Here is a 23,101-nt window from a genome sequence, read left to right on the forward strand (position 1 = left end):
TGAAGCCTTGCCAAGGATTAAATGAGATATGCTATGCATCTGACTCTTTTTTATGAACCGTCCTTCCTCCATCTTTTCTTCTATGATTGTTTTCTGTCTACCATTATTAGAAGATCCTTTTCATCAAATCCATGGTTAGAATTATGGCATGATAGCATTGATTTAGTAAATAAATACTGGATGCCCACCATGTGCCAGGTGCTATTTCACATCTGGGTTTGTTCATTTTTCTATTGTACGTCTCATCCTGTGTTTTACACCTGTGCTAGGTACTGTCCTAGGTCCTGCTAGGCGCACAGCATGCCTGGAGTCGTTTGTTTGCTTGCTTTTTTAATGGAGGTACTGGGGATGGAACCCAGAACCTCACGCATACCAGCATGTGTTCTACCATTGTGCTCTACCCACCCCCCGTGCCTGGTGTTTATTCATTTTTCTATTTAATTCCCCATCCTCTAGGTTACACCAGGTCTACCTGACCTGGATAGGGCAGAGATTTCCTCTCCTTGGGATAAAAGTCTGTGGTCATTTTGATGGCATTCATAAAACCTCCTTCATTTAGATTTCAAGGATAAGCCTCATTTTGCAAGGTCTTTGCATCCTCTATTAAAAATGCACCCACAACCACACACTTGGCGAGGCAAATGAATAACACAAACAAGACTGAAAATATTTAACCTCCTTAGGAGAACAAACTGTTTTTCAAGGAGACTGGCAGGTCCATTTGCATGCAAACATTTAATGGGCTGCTTTTAAATGATCCTTATCTATTTACTGAAGCAGGTCTGGCTAGACCCCTCCTTGGCAGCTCTTTGTTAGCTATTAGTTGGAGCCGTGGCTGTACATGATCTGGAAAATCATCCAAGTGCACTTACTGAAAGATGTTCAATAGCTGGGACTCCCAGGGTTTTACTTGGGCTTCTGCCCCAATTAGCTCAATCAGTCAGCCTTGACTGTGCTTCCTGTTACAACCCACCAGGAAGAAAGCGTGATGACGTGTACATTGCACATAGTAGATGATGAACAAGCAGTGTTGGATGAATGAGTGAAGTCGTTTGATTTAGTTCTTCTGCACCCTATCTGGACAGTCCTCGGACTCCTCTGCAGTGGTGTGCTGCTAAATGTTTAACAACCAGCTCTGAACAGGGCAAGGGCAGGGCCCCGATTTGCAGTGTTTGCTGATTTCTGTGTGTAAATACTCTTACTGTGTTAAATTTCAGACTACCAGTATGACACCACTGAACCCAGAGAAGAGATGAGCACCCTTATATAATATTTCTGCCAGACAGAAGCAAAAGATGTAAATAACCTCTAGAGTATAAGTAAGAGTATAGATAACAGAGATGTAAAATAATTAGGTAATGATGAGTTTTGAGCATTTATTACCTTTTTAAATATAATTCATTTCACCATAAGTTTATATAATTCACCTTTTAATAACAGCTGAGATTAACCACGGCTTGAAAAATTACTGAGAATTTAAGCACCGGCTGTCAGGAGCCCCATGAACTGGCTCCAGTGCACCCCTGTTCCTTACCCATTCCACACGTGCAAGCTGAGTGACACGGCTCTAACACTCCCCCTTTTCCCTCTCTGTGCTGTCTGGGAGGGCTGGGAGCTAATAAGAGCTTCCGAAGATGCACATAACCTAGTGACGGGTGTGCTCTCCCTGTCCTGAAGCTCCATGGGCTCTGTTTGCAGCCCATTAGGGGCATGTTTCACTTTCTTCTGTCCATGTTAAGATCTGTTTGTGTAATTGTCCCTTCCACTGGGGTCTGTGTTATCAACAACGTGAGACCCGGATGTCAGCTGAAGTTCCCTGTCCTTTGAGATCGAAGTGGAATTGGTTCTAAGACCTTCACACCACTGGGGGGAGCCTGCTTCCCTCTACCAGTCTCCTCCAGCACTGGGCTGTGGCGCATGGTCATGTTTGCCCGTGGTCCTCTGGCTTAGAAATCTGCACAGAACCATTCTGTGAAAGGCTAAGCACTTGCTCGTTGAGGCATGTGGTGTCTCAGCAACCTGGGATGTGGTCCCTTCCCCCCTGAGGTCCCTCAGAGCATCGTGCACACAAGGCTGCTGTGCATGTAGCAGACCCTCCCCGAGCTCTGGGACAGCGGCAGAGCTGTGTCTTGTTATTGTCATTGTTGTTGTTGTCATTGTTGCACATCCCCATGTGGTCTGGCCGTCTGGCCCTCTTCTCTTTAACGACGCCCGTCTTCCCTTTCTCTGTCCTACAACTCCTCCATGAAATGCAACTCATCTCCATGGATCATGCAAGGAGTGTATTATGCAGAGAAATGTGGCTATTTATGCTTCTTTGCATATCCTCAGACTCGTTATGTTCACTGATAATCACAGACCCTCTTTTCCAAGGCTCCTCTTTGTCTCACATTGGGTTTTCCAGAACCCAATTCCAAGCTATAGAATACAAAGGAACAATTTCAACAAAGTCCCAGGGAGGTCAGCTCTGGAATGTGAGTTACAGCTCAGAGCTGCCCTGACCCAGGACCCATCATTAGCTCAGGCCCGCCCCCACCTGCCAGGCACGTTCTGATTTCTGCTCCTGGCCACAGATCAAGCAGTTCAAGCTGCCCATGGGCTACTTCCTTCCAAGAGGAAGAGCAGATAAGGCTTGTTGGAGGCAGGAAACTGAGGAACAGTTACAGGTCCTGGGCTAGAGGATCTGGGCAGAGCGTGAACAATGCCTGCTACAATCTTTTAGGGCAAAATAGAACTGCCCGAGGCTTTTGAATCCCTCTCTTTCTTTTTCCTTAGTCATCTCTATGCAGAGAGGAAGGAAGAATAGGGAGTTCTTTCCCTCTGCTGTGAATGATGGGCAGCCCTTAGATATTATGTTGCTGCTCAGGGAGTGGAGGGGAGACAAGCATATCCAACCAACGATTCAGATTCACAGAGCAGTATTTGCAACTGATCATATGTTTCCAAAAAAGGAACCTAAGTGCCTATGAACCAGAAAAGGTCAAAAGGACTTGGAGCCCCAGCCCTGATTGGTTGAGGAAATTCAGCCAGTCCCACTCCCGTTCATCCAACAACTACTCCCAGAGCACCTGCTGTGCCCCAGGGACTGTCCCCTGGTGCCTGGGGTACAACAGTGACCAAGAATGACACGTTTCGCCTTTTATCCATCTGAGCCCAGTCTCCTTACCTGAGATGTGGGGTAAATCACCCAGTCTGGCAGATTTGTAGAGGAGAGCGAATGAGGTAATGACAGGAAAGTGCTTTGTTAGCCACATACGGCTGAGTCATTTTTGCTTTCCCAAGTAAGACATTCATCAAAACAAGGCCTCTTTCATATAAAGGAATAGCCTAATTCAGTGCTTCACAAATGGTGCCAATTGCATGTGTGTATGGAAGCAGGGAGGGGAGAGGATGGGAGGGGGTACTGCCAAGGGTGGTGACACAGGTAGGGTTCCCTCATCCCACCCCATAAAGCCATCATCCTTTCTGCAGTTGTATTTATTTGATTTCTGCATCAGATTTTGGTGGGTTTTTTGGAAGTACAGATGATTTACAATATTCTTTTAGTTTAAGATGTACAGCTAAGTGATTCAGTTTATATACGTGTATGCATATTTTTCAGATTCTTTTCCATTATAGGTTATTACAAGTATTGAGTATAGTTCCCTGTGCTGTACAGTAAATCCTTGTTGTTTATCTATTTTATCTGTAGGAGTATGTATCTGTTAATCCCATGCTCCTGATTTATCCCTCCCCTACCCTCCCCTTTGGTAACAGTAAGTTTGTTTTCCATGTCTGTGAATCTATTTCTGTTTTGTGAATAAATTCATTTGTATTATTTTTTAGGTTCCACATATAAGTGATATCATAGAATATTTATCTTTCTCTGTCTGACTTACTTCACTTAGTATGATAATTTCTAGGTCCGCCCATGTTACAGCAAATGGCATTATTTCATTCTTTTTTGTGGCTGAGTAGTATTCCATTATATATTTTTTTTTTTTTTTCATCTGTCAATGGACATTGAGGATGCTTCCATGTCTTGGCTATTATAAATAGTGCTGCTATGAACATTAGGGTGCATATATCTTTTCAAATTAGAATTTTTGTCTTTTCCAGATATATGCCCAGGAGTGGGATTGCTGGAACATATGGTAACTCTGTTTTTAGTTTTTTTAAGGAACATCCATACTGTTTTCCATAGCAGCTGCACCAATTTACATTCCCACCAACAGTGTAGGAGGGTTTCCTTTTCTCCACACCCTCTCCAGCATTTATTACATGTAGATTTTTTGGTGATGGCCATTCTGACCACTGTGAGGTGATACCTTATTGTATTGTAGTTTTAAAGATTTGTTTTTGAAGAGAGGATTCTGCGGCTAAAGGAAAGAAGTGAAGGAAAGAAGGGAAGGAAGGAGGTGGGTAGGGAGGGAGGAGAGAGAAGAAGAGAAGGAAATATTGGCCAGGTTTATTTAAAGTCTACTTCAGTTGGAGGACAAACGTCTACCCATAGGTTTTCAGGAGAACATCTACTGCTTAAGTGGTGGTCTGTGTCTTAGCAGTAGAGCAGGAAAGGATCTGCAGAAATTATCTAGTTACTAGGAGGGCATTGTTGCACAGACAGGCAACGTGACTTTGCCCAGGTCACCCAGGTAGTTGAGGGCAGAGCCAGGACTAGAACCCAGGCTGGATTCCAGTCCTGGGTCTTGTCACCACCTCTTCCCTCCACACCTTGCTTTCTCTTTAAAGTGAGGACAACTACACACACTCACAGTGCATTAGCTAGGTATCTTGGTTCTGAGTCATTCTGCATATTTTCCTTCTCTGTGTGTTTTTTTTTTCCTTGTCCTCATTTCAAGGAGAAAACTTAGTGTCCTCATCTCTAAAGAGAGAGAGAAAAAAAAAATCCCACTTGAAATGCTGCATTCATGACATATTTCCCATGCAGCCCCATAGCTCGGCCTCAAGGAGCATTGATTACTCGGTCCCCATTAGAGCCCCATGAGGTCACGGGGACCTTGATAAATGGATCTGGGGTCTTCCTGACTGTGGCTGGGTTGGTTTGCAAACCAGAGCTTGCAGTCGCCTATGAAGGCAGTGGCTGGCCCTCAGATCGGCCCACTGATGACACTCTCTCTTTCCGCATCCTCTGAGTCTGTGGCCTATCAGTAAGAGAGGGACAGACCAAGGATGAGCTTTGCCAGCATCTCAGGGTTGGGGGAGGCGATGTCCACCTGGCAGGAGCTGAGTGTAACTGGTGTTGGTTTTGGGTCTTTGAGCCCTGATGCTGGTGTCGTATTAGCAGCTGCTCTCAGATACGGAAAGATAAAAGGCCAAACTGGCCAGATCCCGCCAGGAAATGGGCTCCGGGCTGGTGGAGGAGAGTGAGAACTCTAAGCCAGAATCCCTGGTCCCCCTGCGAGGGGTGGTGTAGGAGAGGAAGGGTAAGTAATGGAAAGCTGAGGAAGGAGAGTATCTCCTCCATCAGTGGAGTCCACTGTGCCCCTGGTAGGACTAGCAAACATCAGATGGCAAAGCCGGAAGGGCCAGTTAATACTCCAGCAGCAGAACTCAGTTTCCAAAAAGATCGCAGCAGCTAGACCTATGGACCAGGTCTAAGGAGATGAATTTGAACAGAGACAAATTTAAAGGCCTGTACTCAGGTTCAAGGAGCAGGCAATGACACAGGCACTGATAAATGATCTAGGATTTTGTAATAAATGTGTGTGGGGGGAATCTGTGTTTCAGTTTTCCATAAGTTCACTTTGAAAAGTTGACCGTGTCCTGTGCACGCCCAAGAACTTCGATGACTTCAGAGGCTGTCCAAGTAGGTGATGGTGTGACCAGGAGGCTGCCTCCTCTGTCCACAGCTCCAGGCAGTCCTGTGGTGGCTGCTTGCAGGGCTACGTATGGAGAAGAGCATCTCAAGGGTGGCTCAGGCCTGTAGTTCATGCCTGTGTAGGGAAAAGCCAGTGTCACAGCCCAGGGGGATGGATGGTGACATCCATGGAGGCAAAGCAGAGGTGGGGAAAGAGGAGGACTTGTCTGTGGGAAGAGTGCTCTGCAGCCTGACAAGGTACCCGAGGTGAGCCTTCACCTAAAAAGAGCCTTCTTCTAGAAGAAGCCATGCCTGGAGGTCCATAACGGGGCCTTGCACCTTACATAGTTGGCCCAGCCTTGTGTGTAGATCTAAGGACCACTTACTGAGTGTTCATGGAGAATGGAAAGTGTCCAAAGGAGAACAGTCAAGATAGTAAAGGCACTCAAAGGTTTGTCACCTGAGACGTGGTTTAAAGAACATGATTCCAAACCAGAGCTGAACTAGGGGGTGGGCGTGGAGAGCTGGCCTCTAATGCACCAAGAGCCATTTATGAATGGAGGATGGTGCTGTGTATTTTTCCACAGGAGAGAAGCAGGACCATTAGGTAGAAACGATGGGGAGACAGGTGTCAACTCCTCTAGGGGAAGGACTTGGGAAGCTCCTGGGGCCAAGGCCAATGGTGGGATCTTTGATGGGGATTTTGCAGGAACTGCAGGAACCAGATAAACTAGGGGAGATAGGAGAGTGCGAGTGAGAGCCTGTGCTCTGTATGTGGTGAGTGAAAGGAGGGCAAGGTCCCCTGGTCAGAGAGCCAAAGAAGGCATCAGTGGGCACCCTCCCTGTGTGTCACACTGCAGTGTATGTGAGCGTTGATGCCTGGCGAAGCTGGGGGGTCTGAATGCTGGTTCTACCACTTGGTAGCCATGTGACTTGGAAAATTTATGTAACCTTTGTTAAAACATGCTTTTTTAAAAAAGGTAATCTCGTGACTCTGATACAAATATAAAATGAATGTACGTTAAAGATTTTCTTTAAATTATCAGTTAATGAAGGAAATAAGCAAATGTTACAAAAGGCTCAAAAGGGAGTCAGAGAAACAGACACGTTGATAGATTGGTTATATTGAGATGAATGGACCAATGAGGCAAGGCTGGGTTTTTTTTGTTTTTTTTTTAACACAAAGAAGGGGAAAGAAATCAATTGAACCTATACTAGACAGGAAAGACTTTGCCTGTTTAAAAACAAGAATGAGTTTGCTTTGCTATCTCTTATTTACAATTTATAGTTATAAAGTAGCTCAAAGACCACCAAGAACTCAAGTCCATAGGACAACAAAAGACAAGATAACCTGGCAGGGTGTGATCTAAACAATGTGAAGTTTTCTTACACACTTCAGAGTCTCCATTTGCCCATCTCGAAGGTGGCAAGGACTGCATATCAGCAGTCTGCTGCGAGGATTAAACAAAATGATGCACACCTTGCGTTTGACCTGGGGCTGGCCCGCAGCAAGATGTTAATGAGGCACCCAGCAGGCCTGATGGTTGCATGGAAGACAGATGGATAGGAGCCATCAGGCAGGTCAGTACAGAGTGTGATGGGGACCCAGAGGAAGACACTGTGCTCTCTGATTTGGGAAGCTGTACGGCATTGGCTTCTGGGCAGGCTGTTGGTGATAATTAACACTGAGCATTTATGTGCCAAGCCATTTTAGTGGATTGTCTTGTTTAATTTTCACAATTACTCATGAAGTAAATATAATTTCCCCATTTTACATACGAGAATAATGGAATGGTGTGGTGGACAGACTTCAAGGTGGACCTCATGGTCCTCTCTGCTGATATCCATGATAGCATAAAAGCTTAGCACCATCTTGCTGAAGTCCCCACTCCCACCCCCTATTATTATTCTGTCTTTCCATCATCTCCTCACTCCTTCTCTCCATCACTGGCTTTGAAAAAGGAAGCTTCCACAAATCCCTGTGGCCAGAGAAATGAGTTCTGCCAACAACTGAGGAGCTTGGACACGGATCCTTCCCCAGTTGAGCCTCTGATAAGAACTCAGCCCTGGCTGACAATTTAATTGCAGCCGTAAGCAGAAGACCTGGATAAGCCGTAGCCAGACTTTTGACCCACAGCTATTGTGAGATGATAAATGTGTGTTGTTTTAAGCTGCTACATTTGTGACAGTTTGTTACAGGGCATAGAAAATTCGTACAAATAGTGAGAGTATAGATATCAAGTAACTTGCCCAGTGCCTCACATTCAAAAGTGGTAGAGCTGTGATTCAGACCCCATTCCTTCTGACTGCACAGATGCAGCCCTGCCCATGACAGGCACCCAGTGCAGGCTCTTGTGCTTTTTTGACTACTGACCAGCCAGAGACAAGAGTCAGATTCATACAGTTCCACTCCAGAGCCCACAGTGATAGGTGGTGACTTACTCCTTCCAGAGAGCAGCTTTCAACCCTGACTTCATATTATTATCACCTAGAGGATGTTTAAAAACTAGACCAGCTTTGGCCCCGCCTAGAGCAATTAAAGTAGGAGATTCCTAGGTTGAGGGTAGCCCGTGGTGTTTTGTTTTTTAAGATCAGGAGTGATTTTAATTTACCGCTCGTTTTACAAGCCACTGTTCTAGGGCACAGGGATGCCCGGGAAATCCGTATCATCACAACACCTGGGGAGAAGGCCTTTGCTAAAAGATGATTTTCAGGAAAAGGTGAGGTCGTGACTGGCATCATAATTTTCCATTGAGATGCAAACCTTTTTTCTATGCCCAGCTCTTCTAACCTAAGAAGGGCAAAGCCCCGTTCAGCCTGTGCTTGGCTGGCACTAGCCATCTGCCCCAAGTGCTCTGACAAATGCTGCTAGACAGAAAAAAGAAAAGACACAGAGGGATGGTGTGAGGTTACAGAATGAAGAGGGCATCTCACAGGGAGGCCAGGGAACTACTGATGGATGAGACAGATAAGGGCCAATGAACATAAAATCCCACTGCCTATCGTCCTCAATGAAGATGGAGCCTGATAGAATTGCTCCCAGTGTGTCTAGAAGTCAGAACACCCACAAGTTTTCCATCTCTCTTCCCATGCAGGTAAATGGTTCCCAGGGTTCCTAAGAAGAGGTCTGTCGCTTCCCACTCACCACCGTTCCCCCATAATTGAACCCCAAGGGGCTGTTCTAAGTCATACTCTTCCTTGTCTGCCTCCTCTTCACTGGCCTGAAGCCCAGAACACTCCCTGGTGCACCTCCTAGACCCTGGTGCAAATGAGTGTCACAAATCTGTTCTAGATCCAGAAGGTGTCTTAGGAGGATGAAATATGGAATAAACAAAGGCCAGCAGTGTGCCTGGATTGTGCGTGCCATGTCCTCATCGCTTCTCCCAACCCACCTCGTACAATTGCTCTAAGAGGTCAGCTGGTTGGACCCATTTTGCAGATGAGGAGACTGAGGCTCCAAGATGGCCCAGGTGGTAAAGTTCTCAAAATGAGGTTTCTTATCCTTGGTATTCTTTTTCCTCCTCATCCCTCTTTTCCTACTTATTAAAACATGTGCAGCTTGTGCCTCACTTTCTCAGCGCCCAACTGCCCCCTCCGCCCAGGTAAATATCATACCGCAGTGTACAAAGTTTGATGCTGGCTCTAGGAATCGGGACCAACAGAGCCAGGTGAACCCAAGCTTGGAGTATCTCTTAATGCCTGTGGCTCGTGAATGGGCTTGCATTTTTCCCTTTAGTGACTGACCTTAGAAGTAAGTGAGAGGAAGGGGGTCTTAAAGTCCCAGGTGCTCTTGACATCCTCTGTCCCCACAGGGTAGCATGTGCTGGGTCCACTTTAATGTCGGGCACCCTCTGCTGGAATCATTGGTTTTCTTATGATGCTCTAAGTAGGCAGACCTGATTCTTATGATTCCCAAGGAGGGCAGACCTGATTCGTGGGTCACCTCTGTACCTTGACATGGGACTCAGTACAGAGTAATTGTTCAGTCATCGTGCATTGAATGCAGGACTGAGTGAGTGAATATAAAATCCAGGAGCATTTAAAGATGAACACAGAGCCCAGGGAGGGAAGGAAATGGCTCCATCAGCCACGATGGGTGCTGTTTCTCTAAGTGCAGCTGGGCAAACAGCTGGGCCTCCGCCATGCTAATGCTGGCGTGGGGCACGCTTTTTTTTTTTTTTTTTAAATCCCTCTCATTTCGGAAACCTGCAGCCACCAAATGTTTCTATTCTAATGAGGTTTTTCAAACGGAGAGGGAAAAAATCTAGAATAATCAGGGCTGGTGTCATGCTGGGGGGACAACAGCATGGAACCCAGATCTTACTTTGTGTCTCTGTGCTTGGCTCTCAAAAGAAACATGGGAGCCATTTGTAGGAAAGTGCTAATGGAATAAGAAAATACGAGATGTTTACACCTTTTGGTTTGGGTCTGAAAGGACCCATTTTTGTCTCTGAATGAGAAAACTCTCCAGGGCATGGTGAGAAAAGTAAGTGATACGCCAGTTGCACACTGGCATTTTTCCCACTGTCTTCAGTCCGAAGGCAGTTGAAAGGCTGGCTCGGCCACCGCGTGGGTGGGGAAGGGCCTGCCTCCTTGGGGTAACTTCAGAGCTGCTGGGGAGACTTGCTCCCTTTTCTCCTAGAACCTCTGTCTCTCAGCTGGGGGTCCCACATGAAGTACTCGAATCCTTTGGTGCAAGGCTTTTTTCCCTTTTAAAATGCAAATCCAAGATGCCTTTTCTATACTTGTTAAACCAGCAAGTCAATTAGCAAACTGTAATAAAGAGACAGGGCATAAAATAAAGAGACAGTGGGTGCTCATGTGTTCCTGGAGATGGTATAAAGTCGTGTGACCCTTCAGAGAAGTAGTCTGGCAGAATGTGTCGAGAATCCATTCTGATACTCAATGCCCAGGTATCCGAGAGATTTATTCCAAGGAATTGGTCCTAAGGAAGGAAAAACTTTATATACAAAGACATTTAGCATCGTTATCACTTATAACAATGGAGAATGGGTAGCAACCTAAATCTGAATGTCTAGCAGTAAGAGAATGGTTATATATATTTCAGTGCACTGATGTCACAGAGTGCTGCTCTTCCATTAAACAGGATTGTTTTGAATATTTTATAGCTAAGTGAAAGAATATTTATGCTTTAATAAGGTAAAAATGTAGAATATACTGTTGAGACGAAGCAAATATTAGAAGTTGTATATGCCTGTGTCCTTGGGCTGTAAAAGGGACAGGAGAAGATGAAAATGATTGATTATTCGGCTTAGATTTAAATAGGGGGAATTCTTTTATTTTGGTTGCCAGTGTTTGCTTTAGAAAGTCTTCTGTGAATTAAGTCTTTTAAACCACAAAGACTGGAAATGCGCAAGAGGAAGAAGGTATTTGACTGTAGGCATGAACAGTGACCAAGAACCAATGGGAAGTGGGAGCCCTTTGGACCTGCAGTGAGAAATGCAGAAGAAAAGGCAAGGCAGCCATAGAGGCTGGAAGACCTAGGGCACAGCGGTGACTGGGAGTGGAAGGAAAGGGATGCCTGAGTGCACGTGTTTAGACTCCAGCCTCTGGGCTTCAAGCCCCAACCAAGTCCTCTCAGGAGATCCTTATGCCCAAAGGGGAGAGACACGAGGTGGGACTGGACAGAAAATGCTGGCATCCATTGTGAGCCTTTTAAGGTGCACCTTCTCCTTCTGGAAGGTGGGAGGGATGGAGGGGAACCACACAGCCTGTTTGCCATTCCCCTTCCTTCTCACCTTCCACCCTCAAGAGCCACAGGATTGCTCCATGTGAGCCTAGGGGAGAGCAGCTGGAAGCCTCTGCCGGACCCTGCCGCCCCTCGGGATGAGAGACAGCTGACCCTCCACCTTGCAGCATCTATAAATACGACTACTCCGGGGGGTTTCTGCTCCTGCTTCCCTGGAAGCAGATGCTGTGCCTGATCCCTGCATCCCGGCAACATTGCCACGGACCCCGTGGACTCTCTGCTTCAGTCCTGCGAGGTGGACACTGGTATTACCAACGCACCTAAGAGAAATTAAATGACTTTGCCTCGGTCATAAAAACATGAAGAGGAGGGGCTGGGAGTGGGAGGCCTCTCTGCACCCTGGTTGGAGAGCCGGGGTGGGCATCGGACAAACTTTATCTCACAGAACTCATCACAGCTCTGCGAGTAGCCCTTTGCAACTGCCGTTCAAAATCTTCCAGTAGAAGAGCCAGGGCTTGGAAAGATGGGGTGTCTTGCTGGAAGCCATACAGCTCACAAGAAGGAGACTCCAGATTCACACCCAGGTCGTTACATATATGGATGGCTCAAATCCGGGAAGGATGGAAAGCCTGTAGCACCGAGGAACACGTACTGGGTCCCTGATGACCCCCACTCTGCCAGCTTCGGTGAGCCCCGGGAGGCTTCACTCCTTGAAAAGGCAGAGCTTTACTTCCTATGAAATAAAAGATGAGAAGTGTGTGGGGACTCAAAGGCTATAACAGGTGTTATCAAAATAGAAGGTCTTAGACTGAATAAACCGTGGACCCACACTCTAATGTGTGTGCCTGCTGGTGCCAGGGACGTGGGACCTGCCTGCAGCCCCTCAGACATACCTGGAATCCTGTCAGAGCCCCTCATCCCGACAAAAGGTCTGTCCTAAAGGACTTGGCTTTGGGCACCTTTACCTACCTCTGTTCCATCAATTCTAAATATGTATTTCCCCCTTTTTAACTTCTCTAAGATGAGGATGTGAAATACATTCAGTGGCTGCCATGATTTAATCAGCAGTTTCCCTTCCTTAGTAGTGTATACGATTAAAATCGGTCTGACAATTAATTGTGTCAAAGAGAGGATGAAATACAGTGTTCCTTGGTAGAATGACCCAAAGATGATACAGGTGTGATGAATTCCAAATGTATTGTGATAGTGACACTTGCTTCCAGTTATTGAGAAATTACAAATTTCCCAGGCACTGGGTATTATGGAATAATAAAAAATAAGTCATAATAATAGTATAATAATAATAATAATAATAATAATAATAATAATAATAATAATAGCGAACATTTACCAAGCACTAGCCTAAGAATTTTATTACCCCCGTTTTACAGATGGAGAAACTGAGGCACATTTAGTCCTCACAACAGCTCTGTGAGATGGAATACAGGCATACCTCGTTTTATTGTGTTTCAATTTATTACACTTCACAGAGACTGTGGTTTTTACACACTGAAGGTTTGTGGCAGCCCTGCCTTGAGCAAGTCTGTTTTTTTCAACAACATTTGCTCACTTCATGTCTGTGCATCACATTTTGGTAATTCTGGCAATATTTCAAACTTTTTCGATTGTTATATTTATTATGGTATCCATGATCAGTGATCTTTGACGTCGCTACTGTGACTCACAGGAGGCTCAGACGATTGTTAGGTTGTGTACACTGTGTATTTAGACACAATGCTATTGCCCACTTACTAGACTACAGTAGACTGAAAACATGTATGTGCTTTGGGAAACCAAAAAGTTCGTGTGACCTGCTGGATGGTGGTGCTCTGGAACCGAATTTGCAATATCTCCAAGGTACACCTGTACTTATTCCCATAATGAATGAGAGGCATTGGAGGATCAGAGAGGTTGAGTTACTTACTCCAAGACTCACAGCATTAAATAGTATAGTCAAAATTTAAACTCATTCCATATCCGATTCCCAAATTTATGCTCCCAATTATAAATGTTTCGTAAATGGGTCTGTGTGTCAGCAAACTGGGAGGAAAGTACCAACTGCCTGCTGCCTGCCTGTAAGCGTTTTATATCTGTTATTTCATTGCCTCCTTTTGGGAGGTAGACACGTCATTCCATTCTCTGGGGGTGGAACCAGAGCCCAGGGGTGAGGCTGGACTTGAGACCCTCATGTGTCCATCTCCAGGGCCCAGGCTGTTTCCTGACAAGAGGTCCCCATGCACTTGGTCAGGTCGTGGAGACGCCTCCCTCGTAGTCTGACACACTTGGTGCCATCCACAGTCATGTTCCTGGGGCAGCAAGAGTGAGTTCACATGGGGCTGCTGATTTGTTTAAAAACCATTAATGAGCAGACAGGACACTCAGGAAGACATGCTGGTCACAACCACGAAACTTCAGCGGATCTTTCCAGAGGCAGATGCACCATGAAACTAACAACGCTTAAAAGCGTCAGGCCCTAAATTTTTATCATAATCTGTATTCTTTTCCCTAAATTTGTATTTCTTTTCTCCCACAAACCTGGATAGGACTCTATTTTATTCCTCTCATCCTGTTAAACAGTCTGATCTCCATCTCAACAAAGGTGAGATGAAGTCCCTTATTTTCGTTTTAATGCTTTTTTTCTGCACAGCATTAGGCATGTCACCCGCATTCAGTTGCCCTTGACTCTTAGTTTAAATCAGAAGTTGAGAAACTTTTTCTTAAAGAGCCAAACAGTAAATATTTTAGGCATGTGGGCCAGGTGGTCTCTGATGCAAATGCTCAGTTCTGCTGATGCATCACACAAGCAGCCGCAGACAATAAACACACAAAGGAGCGGGGCTGTGGTATAAGGAAATATGTGTACAAAACAGGAAGCTGGCTGGATGTGGCCCGAGGGCCGCAGTTTGCTCACCCCTGGTTTAGATGATCAAAATTTGCACGGCCATTACACACCTGTGGATCTAAAGATCAGTATGGACAGGATATAGATAAAGATGGAGATTTCTGTGTGATTATTTGTGAATATGATTATCCCGCCTCATTTCAAGAACATGGAAATTTTTAAAGACAAAATGACTTTTTTCTCTATATACTATTGACGTCAGTTTTTTTACTCTATGAGCCTAAGATGAGGAGGAAAGTGGTAAGAAACCATCATCTGATGAACACCTGCAATTTGCCAGGATTCTAGGCAGTTTACACACATGGTTCTCTGTTAATCCACATGACTCTCCCATGAGGATAGATTTAGAGGGTCCCTGAGTCCACAGTTAATAGGAATCAGTGAATATCTACTTAAAGGGAATATGCTGAAAATGGGGACCAAACTTTATACTAAGCAGTTAAGGAAAAATCTCATTAGTACTTAATCACAAAAAATATAATTAAAATACAAAAATGTGTTTATTGTGTTTCATCATTCACAAAATTTAGGTTATAATTGCAGCTAGGCTCCAATTTTTAGAATGAACAAAGACTCAGTTGAGTGTTCATTTGGGGTTATATTTTCTTTGCCAAAACTAGATGATAATATGGTATGAATTCACACTTTATTTTCTCAACAATTTGGGGGAAGGATTGTATGGTATTTTTCACCCTTTGAAGTATCAATTGACTTATCTTTAATTGTTCCAGTAACATCATCACTTGTCAATGGCTTTGCTGTGTTCAGAACAGCTCTCCATCATCAATGCATCAACTTCATGAAATCCTGCATCCTTTGTAAACTTTGCCTTTTCACTCTGCAAAGGTTCACATTGTACTATTTGCTGCTGCACCTGATGGGAAGGCAGAGACTGGTGTGCAAGGCCACGATGCCCAGGATCTAGGCTGCTGTTAAATCTTGAAAGATGTTTGCATGGAGATCTCATTAGAGAAGTGGTTTTAGGTTATGAGATTTTTGCTGCCCTGTGCAATCTCTGAGCTACAAAGACTGGGATAAAGAATAAGATAAGGAAAAATCCCTTGATCTGTCACTCCTTTATTATAGATGAGAAAGTGAGGTTCAGAAAAATGAACCTGTCCCAGGTCATCTGGTTTTTAGTTAGATTCAGATTTTGGTTAACTAGTACTGGTTATCTATTACTGCATAACAAGCTACCACAAAACTTTGCAGCTTCACATAACCCACGTTTATCGTCTCAGGTTCTGTGGGTCAGGGATCCAGCCATGGCTTACCTGGTTCTTGTACTCAGGGTTTCTCACAAAGCCTACAATTAAGGTGCCCGCCCAGGCTGGGGTCTCATCTGAAGGCTTCACTGGGGAAGGATTCTCTTCCAGGCTCCCTTGTGTAGTTATTGGAAGAATTTAGTTCCTTGAGGGCTCCTGGACTGAGGCTCTTGATTCCTTGCTGGCTATTGGCTGAAGGCCACATTGAGTTCCATCCCACATGGGCTCTCCAATATGGCAGCATGAACACCTCGCTTCATCAAAGCCAGCGAGAGTCTGCTAGCAGGATGGCAGTCACAGACCTCTACAGTCTAACCCCGGACGTGACAGCCCACGTTTACTGTATTCTGTTGGTTAGAAACTAATCATACAGTAGTCAGTATCTGCAAATCTCAAACTCCTAATTTATCCCTTCCCACCCCTTTCCCCCCTGTTATAAATGAAATAGATAAACAGCAAGTTTCTACTGTATAACACAGGGAACTATATTCAATGTCTTATATTAATCTATAATGAAAAAAATATGAAAAGGAATATATGCATGTTTATGTATGACTGAAACATTACACTGTACACCAGAAATTGACACTACATTGTAAACTGACTATACTTCAATAAAAAACAGAAAAAAAGAAAGAGAGAGAGAAACAAAGAAAGAAAGAGAGAAAGGAAGGAAGAATCCATTGGTCCCAACTACCTTCCAGCAGAGGGAGTTAGCCACATGTGTGACTACCAGGAAGCAATGCTCCCTGGGTTCATCTTAAGGTCTGCTTGCCACACTAGATTCCAAAACCTTTACTCTTCTCCTTTTTGGTACAGGTTATGAGGGGAGCATGGCAGATGCTGGCATCAAGAAGAAGCTTAAAATATAACCTCACATGACTTTGTAGCATCACCACCTTTGCAGGGCTTTGCAGATACCCCAGTCCCCTAGCGCAGTGTCTGACAACGGGGAGCACATGCAGATGATGAATTGAATGCCATTGAATGGAGCGGGGGGTGGGGGCCAGATTGACTTGAACATCTCTGTATGTGTCAGAGATATGGCCTATTCTGGAGGGAAATAAAAGGAAACATTTAGAGATGGACTATTTCTCTCCACTGGCTTGGCTCAGATTCCCACTGTGTCTGCCACTCAGCATGGCCCAGGTGTCCTGCTGGAGCCGGAAGAACAGAGCTCATGGCTCCTATCTCTAACCTACAGGGAGAGAGGAATGTGACGGGTGCTTAGAGAGCATCGCCTTTATCTGTAAGTGTCAAATGAAAACGGGGATCCTGGAGAGGGCATGTTACATATTTCAGCCGATGACATTATTGGCGTGGAGGGGGTCGGAGGCGTGGACAGAACTGCTCAGTCTGGAGAAAGCTGATAACCCTGTCCCTGGGCAGAGGGCTCCACCCGTCCCACCTCCCCCAGATAAACATGGCCTTCTTTTGGAGGGCTGGACGGGTCTTAGAATACTGACAAAAGGGAGCCCTGCAGAAATAAGCCAAATGGTGATTCAGACTTGGTGTGGACGGTGCCGTGCTTGGTGGGACTCAACACCTTCTTGCCAGGGCTTCCAATTTCTAGTTGATTTCTCCATTCTAGGTAAGAATCCCAGGTCTGAAGAAATGGCAGAAAGTTCCACCAGTCATAGGCTTGAAGTATCCAAGCTAAAATTCACTCCTGCAGTAACTAACACATAAGGGCCCCCGTGCTGTGCGGAGCTCGGGGTCTCATAGCCTCGGGTCCTTCTCACAACAGCCCTGCATTAGGAACTGTTGTCATTTCCATTTACATGTGAGGAAACAGACTTCTAGGTGACAAGAAATGGAGTTGAGGTCTGAACTCAGGTCTGTGCTTCTAAAGCTCCTCCCGGCCACCCCAGCAGGGCTGTGGGCTGGAGGCCTGACCCACGATAGCTTCCCTGATGGGCCTTTTCAGTGCCCTAACTCAATACCTTCATTTCGCAGATGCAGACAGTGAGGCCTAGGGAGAGGGGAAAACTTCTCCGGGTGCCAATGACGAGTAAACCACAGAGCGAAAGCAGACCTCAGGTGTGCGCTGCTGCTTCACAGTTCCTTGGGCTGGACACTGAGATCCTCAGAGGCCCTGGGGCTGACTTGTGGGAATAAGGAAATTCCTGGCACCCAGTGGGTGTTTTACCGCCAAGGGCATTTCCGTGCGGGGTCAGTAGGGTCCAGAACTAGTCTGAAGGGTCGTATATCTTCGCTCGGGAGCAAGGATCAGGGGTGGCAGTGGCTGATCAGGACCTGTGGGCTGGCTATGACGTCAGCACACCTGCCTGCCTGTTGGAGGGATCAGTCCTGCCTGCACCTGGCCAGGGGGGCACGACTCCTTGGCAGGCAGTCGAGGCGTGTAAGGAGGAGAGTCCAGTGGCGTCAGGGGCTGCCTTGCCCCCTCGGTCTAGGGCCACTGGCTAGCTACAGGTGCTCCAAACGCTGCCTACCAGGAGCGGGATTCAGCCGGGGTCTCGAGGACCTACCTAGAGATGGAACTGAGCTTTTCTCCCCCAAACCTGGGAGTCCAGAGGACAGAAGGGACCATCCTCTCACAGGTGAGCTGTGAGCCGTTAGCCCTCCTCCTCCCCGCTGGCTCGGACCTGGCCCTGTTCCCTGCAGAATCTCGCTTAGGTCCCTGGGGCTGCTCTCAGCACAGGGTCTGGTCCCAGCAGCGCTGCCCCCTTCCTCCTTCTGTGACCCTGTTGCCCGAGCCCGGAGGCTCTGCTCCTCATCTGTAAAGTGGCGGCACAAATATAACGGTGACAGTGCCCCTGCCTGGCACAGTTGCTCTCAGGAGTAGAAGATAAAATGATGCGCAATTTGTCCTTATGTCTGAAATTCAAGTTCGCGTCTTAAGAGTAAACTGAAGTGTGCAGGAGACAAAAGAGCATTTCCCCTTCTCAGGTGAGGGAGGGCCTCCTTGATTCTTTTCGCTGTACAAGTTAACGATGGTTTCCAAATCTCAGAAAGTAAATTCCCCGGGTTGCCGGTGCTTTGAATTCCCGGAGGTGCCAGGAAATGCCCAGTTCCGCCAGGTGTTTGCTGCCCCCTGCTGGCTGAAATCTGGTTCCGCATGCCCCCTGCAGATGGGAACCAGGCTGACACTGCGTTTTGGTGACAGGTTAAGGTTGTGTTAGCCCCCTCTCCTGGCTCTAAAAACACAAATAGAGCTGAAAGGGACTTGAGTCTGCAGCCCCAGTCTCTCCCCTAAGCTCCAGGCTTGAATTTCGCTCAGCCTGCTGAATAGTTCCCCTTGGACCTCAAACAACAGGTCCACAACGTGGTTTATCTTTGCAGTCCTGCTGGCTCCCCTGCATCCACTGACATCTGTGAACAGTACATTGTCCACCCTGTCACCCATCTCCTGATGACCCTCCAGATGCTCCTCTTGCTCGACCTCCACACCCCATTAGTTGCAAGTCCTGCTGAGACCTCCAGGAGGATTCTCTCAGGGGACCCTTGTCATCTCTGCAGTTCAGCCCTCATCCTCTGTCATGAGCCTGTGACAACAGCTTCCTGACTGCTGTCCTGTCAGAGAGTGGTCTTTATAGATACAGATGACGAGGATATGGATATAGATGGTGATCTAGCTGTAGATATGGATGATGCAGATTTGGACCTGGAAATAGACATGATGATACAGGGACGGATGTGGACACTGCTATATATGCAGTAGGTATAAATTTGGAGACGGAGATAAAGATTTTCTGCAGAATAAAGTCCAAACTCTTTCTGCGCTTACAAAACGCTTCATATTCCACACCAGCCAGTCTCTCCAGGTTCATCCTATGTCACTTGCCTTTCATTCCGGCCACAGGGCAATTGCTCATCTCTGAACTTGTTTTCATCCATTCTCGAAACACAGTTTCTTACTAAATGCCAGGCTTTGAGATAGTCCCTGGGATACAGAGGAACAGGATAGTTCATTCTCAGGGAGTGGCGTCCCATGGACCAAACACACAAGCGCAGCCCAGACATCATCTGATGAACAGGAGGCAAGGCGCACTTGGCATGGGTTCCCATCCTGCACTGTTCACTTTCTGTTGCTCCGTAACACATTGCCACTAACTTAGCGGCTTATAACGACACATGTTAATTGTCTCACAGTTTCCGTGTGTTAGGAGTCTGGGCATGACTTAACTGGGCCCTCTCTGTGGGGTCTCACAGAGCGGTGGTCCAGGCATGGGCGGGCTGCGTTCCTTTCTGGAGCTTGGAAGTTCTCCTCCAAGCTCACCTGATCTTTGGTCCTTACGGTTGTAGGACTGAGGTCCAGCTTTGATGCTGGTTGGTAAGCTTCACACGGGGCTGCTTTCAGGTCCTAGAAGCCACCACAGTTTCTTGCCTTGTGGCCCCTACAGGCCCTTCACAAAGCGGCAGCTCATGCCAAGGCCAACAGGAGATTCTAGCTCCAGTCTGCTAAGATGGGGTCTTATCAAAAGGAACCGTAGCACAGACAAATGCATCCCATTGCCTTTGCTGCATAATGAAACCTGATCAAAGGAGTGACGCCCCATCCCCTCTGCCATAGTCCATTGTTAGAACCAAGTGGAAGGTTTGGCCTGCACTCGAGGAAGGGGATTACACAAGGGCATGGCTCGTTGGGGTCACCTTGTGGCATGGGCACCATCGATCGACACACCTCGTAGGTTCTTCCCAAGATCCACATTCATTCCAAGCACAGGAGTGTGGGTAGAGTCTTAGGGTCTGGCTATGGATTCTTGTTCCCCCTGAAGTAGTTCAACCATGGGACATCAAGCTATCGCTTCTCCTCACACATAGTGCCACCCCCAAGCTCCAGCCCCATGTTCAATGCCAACTAAAGACATAAAAGGAGGAAGAGAATTCCAATCTAGGTCTTATCTCCAGAGCCTGTGAGTGAATAAAATCAAGTCTTGAGAGACCTAGACTGTGGACCTGCAGAATCTTCCAAGAGCACAGGGTCTGTCCAGCCAGTGATGAGTGTGTATCTGGGTGAGCTCCAAGGTGTCGTTTGCATGATCCTAAACACTGGACCAAAGGCTCCCTCCCCATCTGTCGTCTCCTGTCCTCACGATAGCTGTGATCTCTAGGCAGATTTGTTTTCCCCAATCTGTGGATGTGACCATCAGGGTTCCCAGAGTCCACTCAAGATCACGTACCAGAGCCTCCTTTCCAGTCCATGTCTTTGGGCTCCAAACTCTGTGGTCTCTTTACTGACGACACAGTTATCCCAACGGTAATGATTCTTTCTGATGAATTTCTTCATCTCACTAAAGTGGGAGTGATCGTGTCTACCTTGGGGGGTGGTTGCAAGGATAAATGAGCTGATAGACGTGAAGTGGTGGGTAGTAAGTGCTCACTGGAGGGCGGTGGTGGGTGTTGATGCGACCATCACCATCGTCACCTGAGAAGATCTGGGATGCAGAGTAGGCGGATTCTAGACACGGGTCCGCAGTCTTGAATTTCAAGTAAAACAGCCAAACACAGGAGGGAACTGAAAATCTCGTTCAGGGTCCTAAGCAGGGTTGGAAACATAGATTCCGGTCGGCAGATTAGCAGGGTTGTGGATTGGATACTGTGATCAGGATCACCAAGGGTCTGAGCCAGGACGCAGGTCCAAGCCAAGGCCAGGAGTATGCATTTCCAAACCTCCTTCCATCACGGTCCTTACCATCCCACCATGGGATCGCTTTCTGTTTGTCTGGACTGTGACATGTGAGCTCAGGACAGATCCAGCTTATTCATCATTGAATTCCAGCTCTGTGTTCCCCAGTGCCTGCCACATACATAGTGGATGAATGAATGAATGAATGGGTTGGGGAGGGTACATCTCAGTGGTAGAGTGTTTCCTTAGCACGCACGAGGTCCTGGATTCAATCCCCAGTACTTCCATTAAAAGATAAATGTATAAAACTACGCCCTAAAAAACAAAACAAAAAATGAATGAATGAATGAATGAATGCACAAGTGGGTACAAGCCAAAAAAGCATGGATTGGCGGTTAGCAGGGCACAGAGCCAGATTACATAGAGCAAGAAAGCTTGGAGGATGTGGTACCAAGCTCCCGCATGGATCCTGTCTTGTAAGTTCCCTCTTAAGACACCCAGGTAACCTGGTGCTGACCATTGAACCAAAGACCCTCCACCAAGAGGGAGAGAGAACCTCTTTGCTGAAACAATGACCCACACACATGCACACTCTCCCTCCACCCCCACCCCCAGGGAGTTTATAAATATAATCATCTCAAAGGATTGTTTGCAGATGGCTTCTGCCTGAGGCCGGGGCATGAACCTGGTGACCTTTCAGTGACTTCTCCGAGACCAGCATTCTGCATCATGATGGCTTCCGCTCTTCCTAGCAGGAAACACGCTTGGTAATTTCAAAAACAATTCTGAAGGCCCTCGATGGAAAGAGGTTGTTACCGTTAGTAAGTATTGATTATAGAAAGAATGACACTCAGATGTAATGATAGAGGCCTTTGCTGAATTTATCGGTCTTTGGGTGAATGTGCCTTCATACTAAGAATATTTTCATACATTTGGAAATCATAGTCCTATATATGCAGGACATGTCACTCGTGTTTTCAGATCCCTATTGATTTCCAAGGCTTGCGGTAACTTTTGTTTTCCAAGGCGTCTGCAGCCCTCTAGGGCTGGGACCAGATGATCTAGTTCGAATTGCACTGTTTCCACCAACTAGCCAATAAAGCAAAAGTTCTGCTCGTTGCTTAACCTCTGTCAGCCCTGTTTCCGTTAACTGGAGCATAGTTCCTGCCTGCCTTGCAGGTGTGTTACGCGGTTAACCGGGATAACATACAAAGCACCCAGCAGTGTCCACTGGATGTTGCAGCTTCAGCCCGGCTGTTACCGGCCCTGCCTGGCCTCGGAGCAAGCCAGGGCTAGACACCTCCTTAGTGTCTTCTTCCTTCCCTCCTAGGTTCCTGATTGTCCTGGGGTGCTTGATTCTGGCCGTCCTGACCACCTTCAGGGAGTACGAGACTGTTTCAGGAGACTGGCTTCTGCTGCTGGTGAGATGGGCACCTTCTGGGGTAGACGCCTCTGGTGGGACCTCCAGGGTCCGCCAGGCATGGGCGGAGTGAGGAATAGTGTTTGTTATTCCAGGTTAGGATGAGGGAGCGTGAGTGAAGCCAAAGCCAAGTCCACTGCCCGTTGGTTAGATTATAAAACACGGCTTCCTAATCCTGTGGCAGTAACACAAAGGCATGTTTCATTCTAACCTCTGCCTCTGCTTTTCCTCCCTAAACCCCGAGGCTCTCTTCTTTCGAGGCCGAGTACCAAATCCCATTTCTACAGGAAAACTCCAGGCCCTCGTCTTTGGTCTCTGCCTGGTTTTGCTCCCCACCCTGTATCCGGTGGTGCAGTGGAGAGCGCGTGCAGTGAGCGTTCTTGGGCAAGTTATCTAACACGCGTGACTCAGTTTCAT

The 23,101-nt window shown here is 46.7% G+C and overlaps 1 protein-coding gene across 1 annotated transcript in view; it reads left to right on the forward strand.

Annotated features, from left to right (window-relative positions):
* KCNQ3 (potassium voltage-gated channel subfamily Q member 3) overlaps positions 1 to 23,101 on the forward strand; it is a 247,626-nt gene that overhangs the window by 171,475 nt on the left and 53,050 nt on the right. The window contains exon 2 of the mRNA XM_010988795.3: positions 22,595 to 22,685. Within this exon, the coding sequence (XP_010987097.3) occupies positions 22,595 to 22,685 (91 nt within the window). The remainder of the gene's footprint in view (positions 1 to 22,594; positions 22,686 to 23,101) is intronic.

Source organism: Camelus dromedarius, chromosome 20, assembly GCF_036321535.1.
Source record: "Camelus dromedarius isolate mCamDro1 chromosome 20, mCamDro1.pat, whole genome shotgun sequence".
Taxonomy (NCBI): Eukaryota; Metazoa; Chordata; class Mammalia; order Artiodactyla; family Camelidae; genus Camelus; species Camelus dromedarius.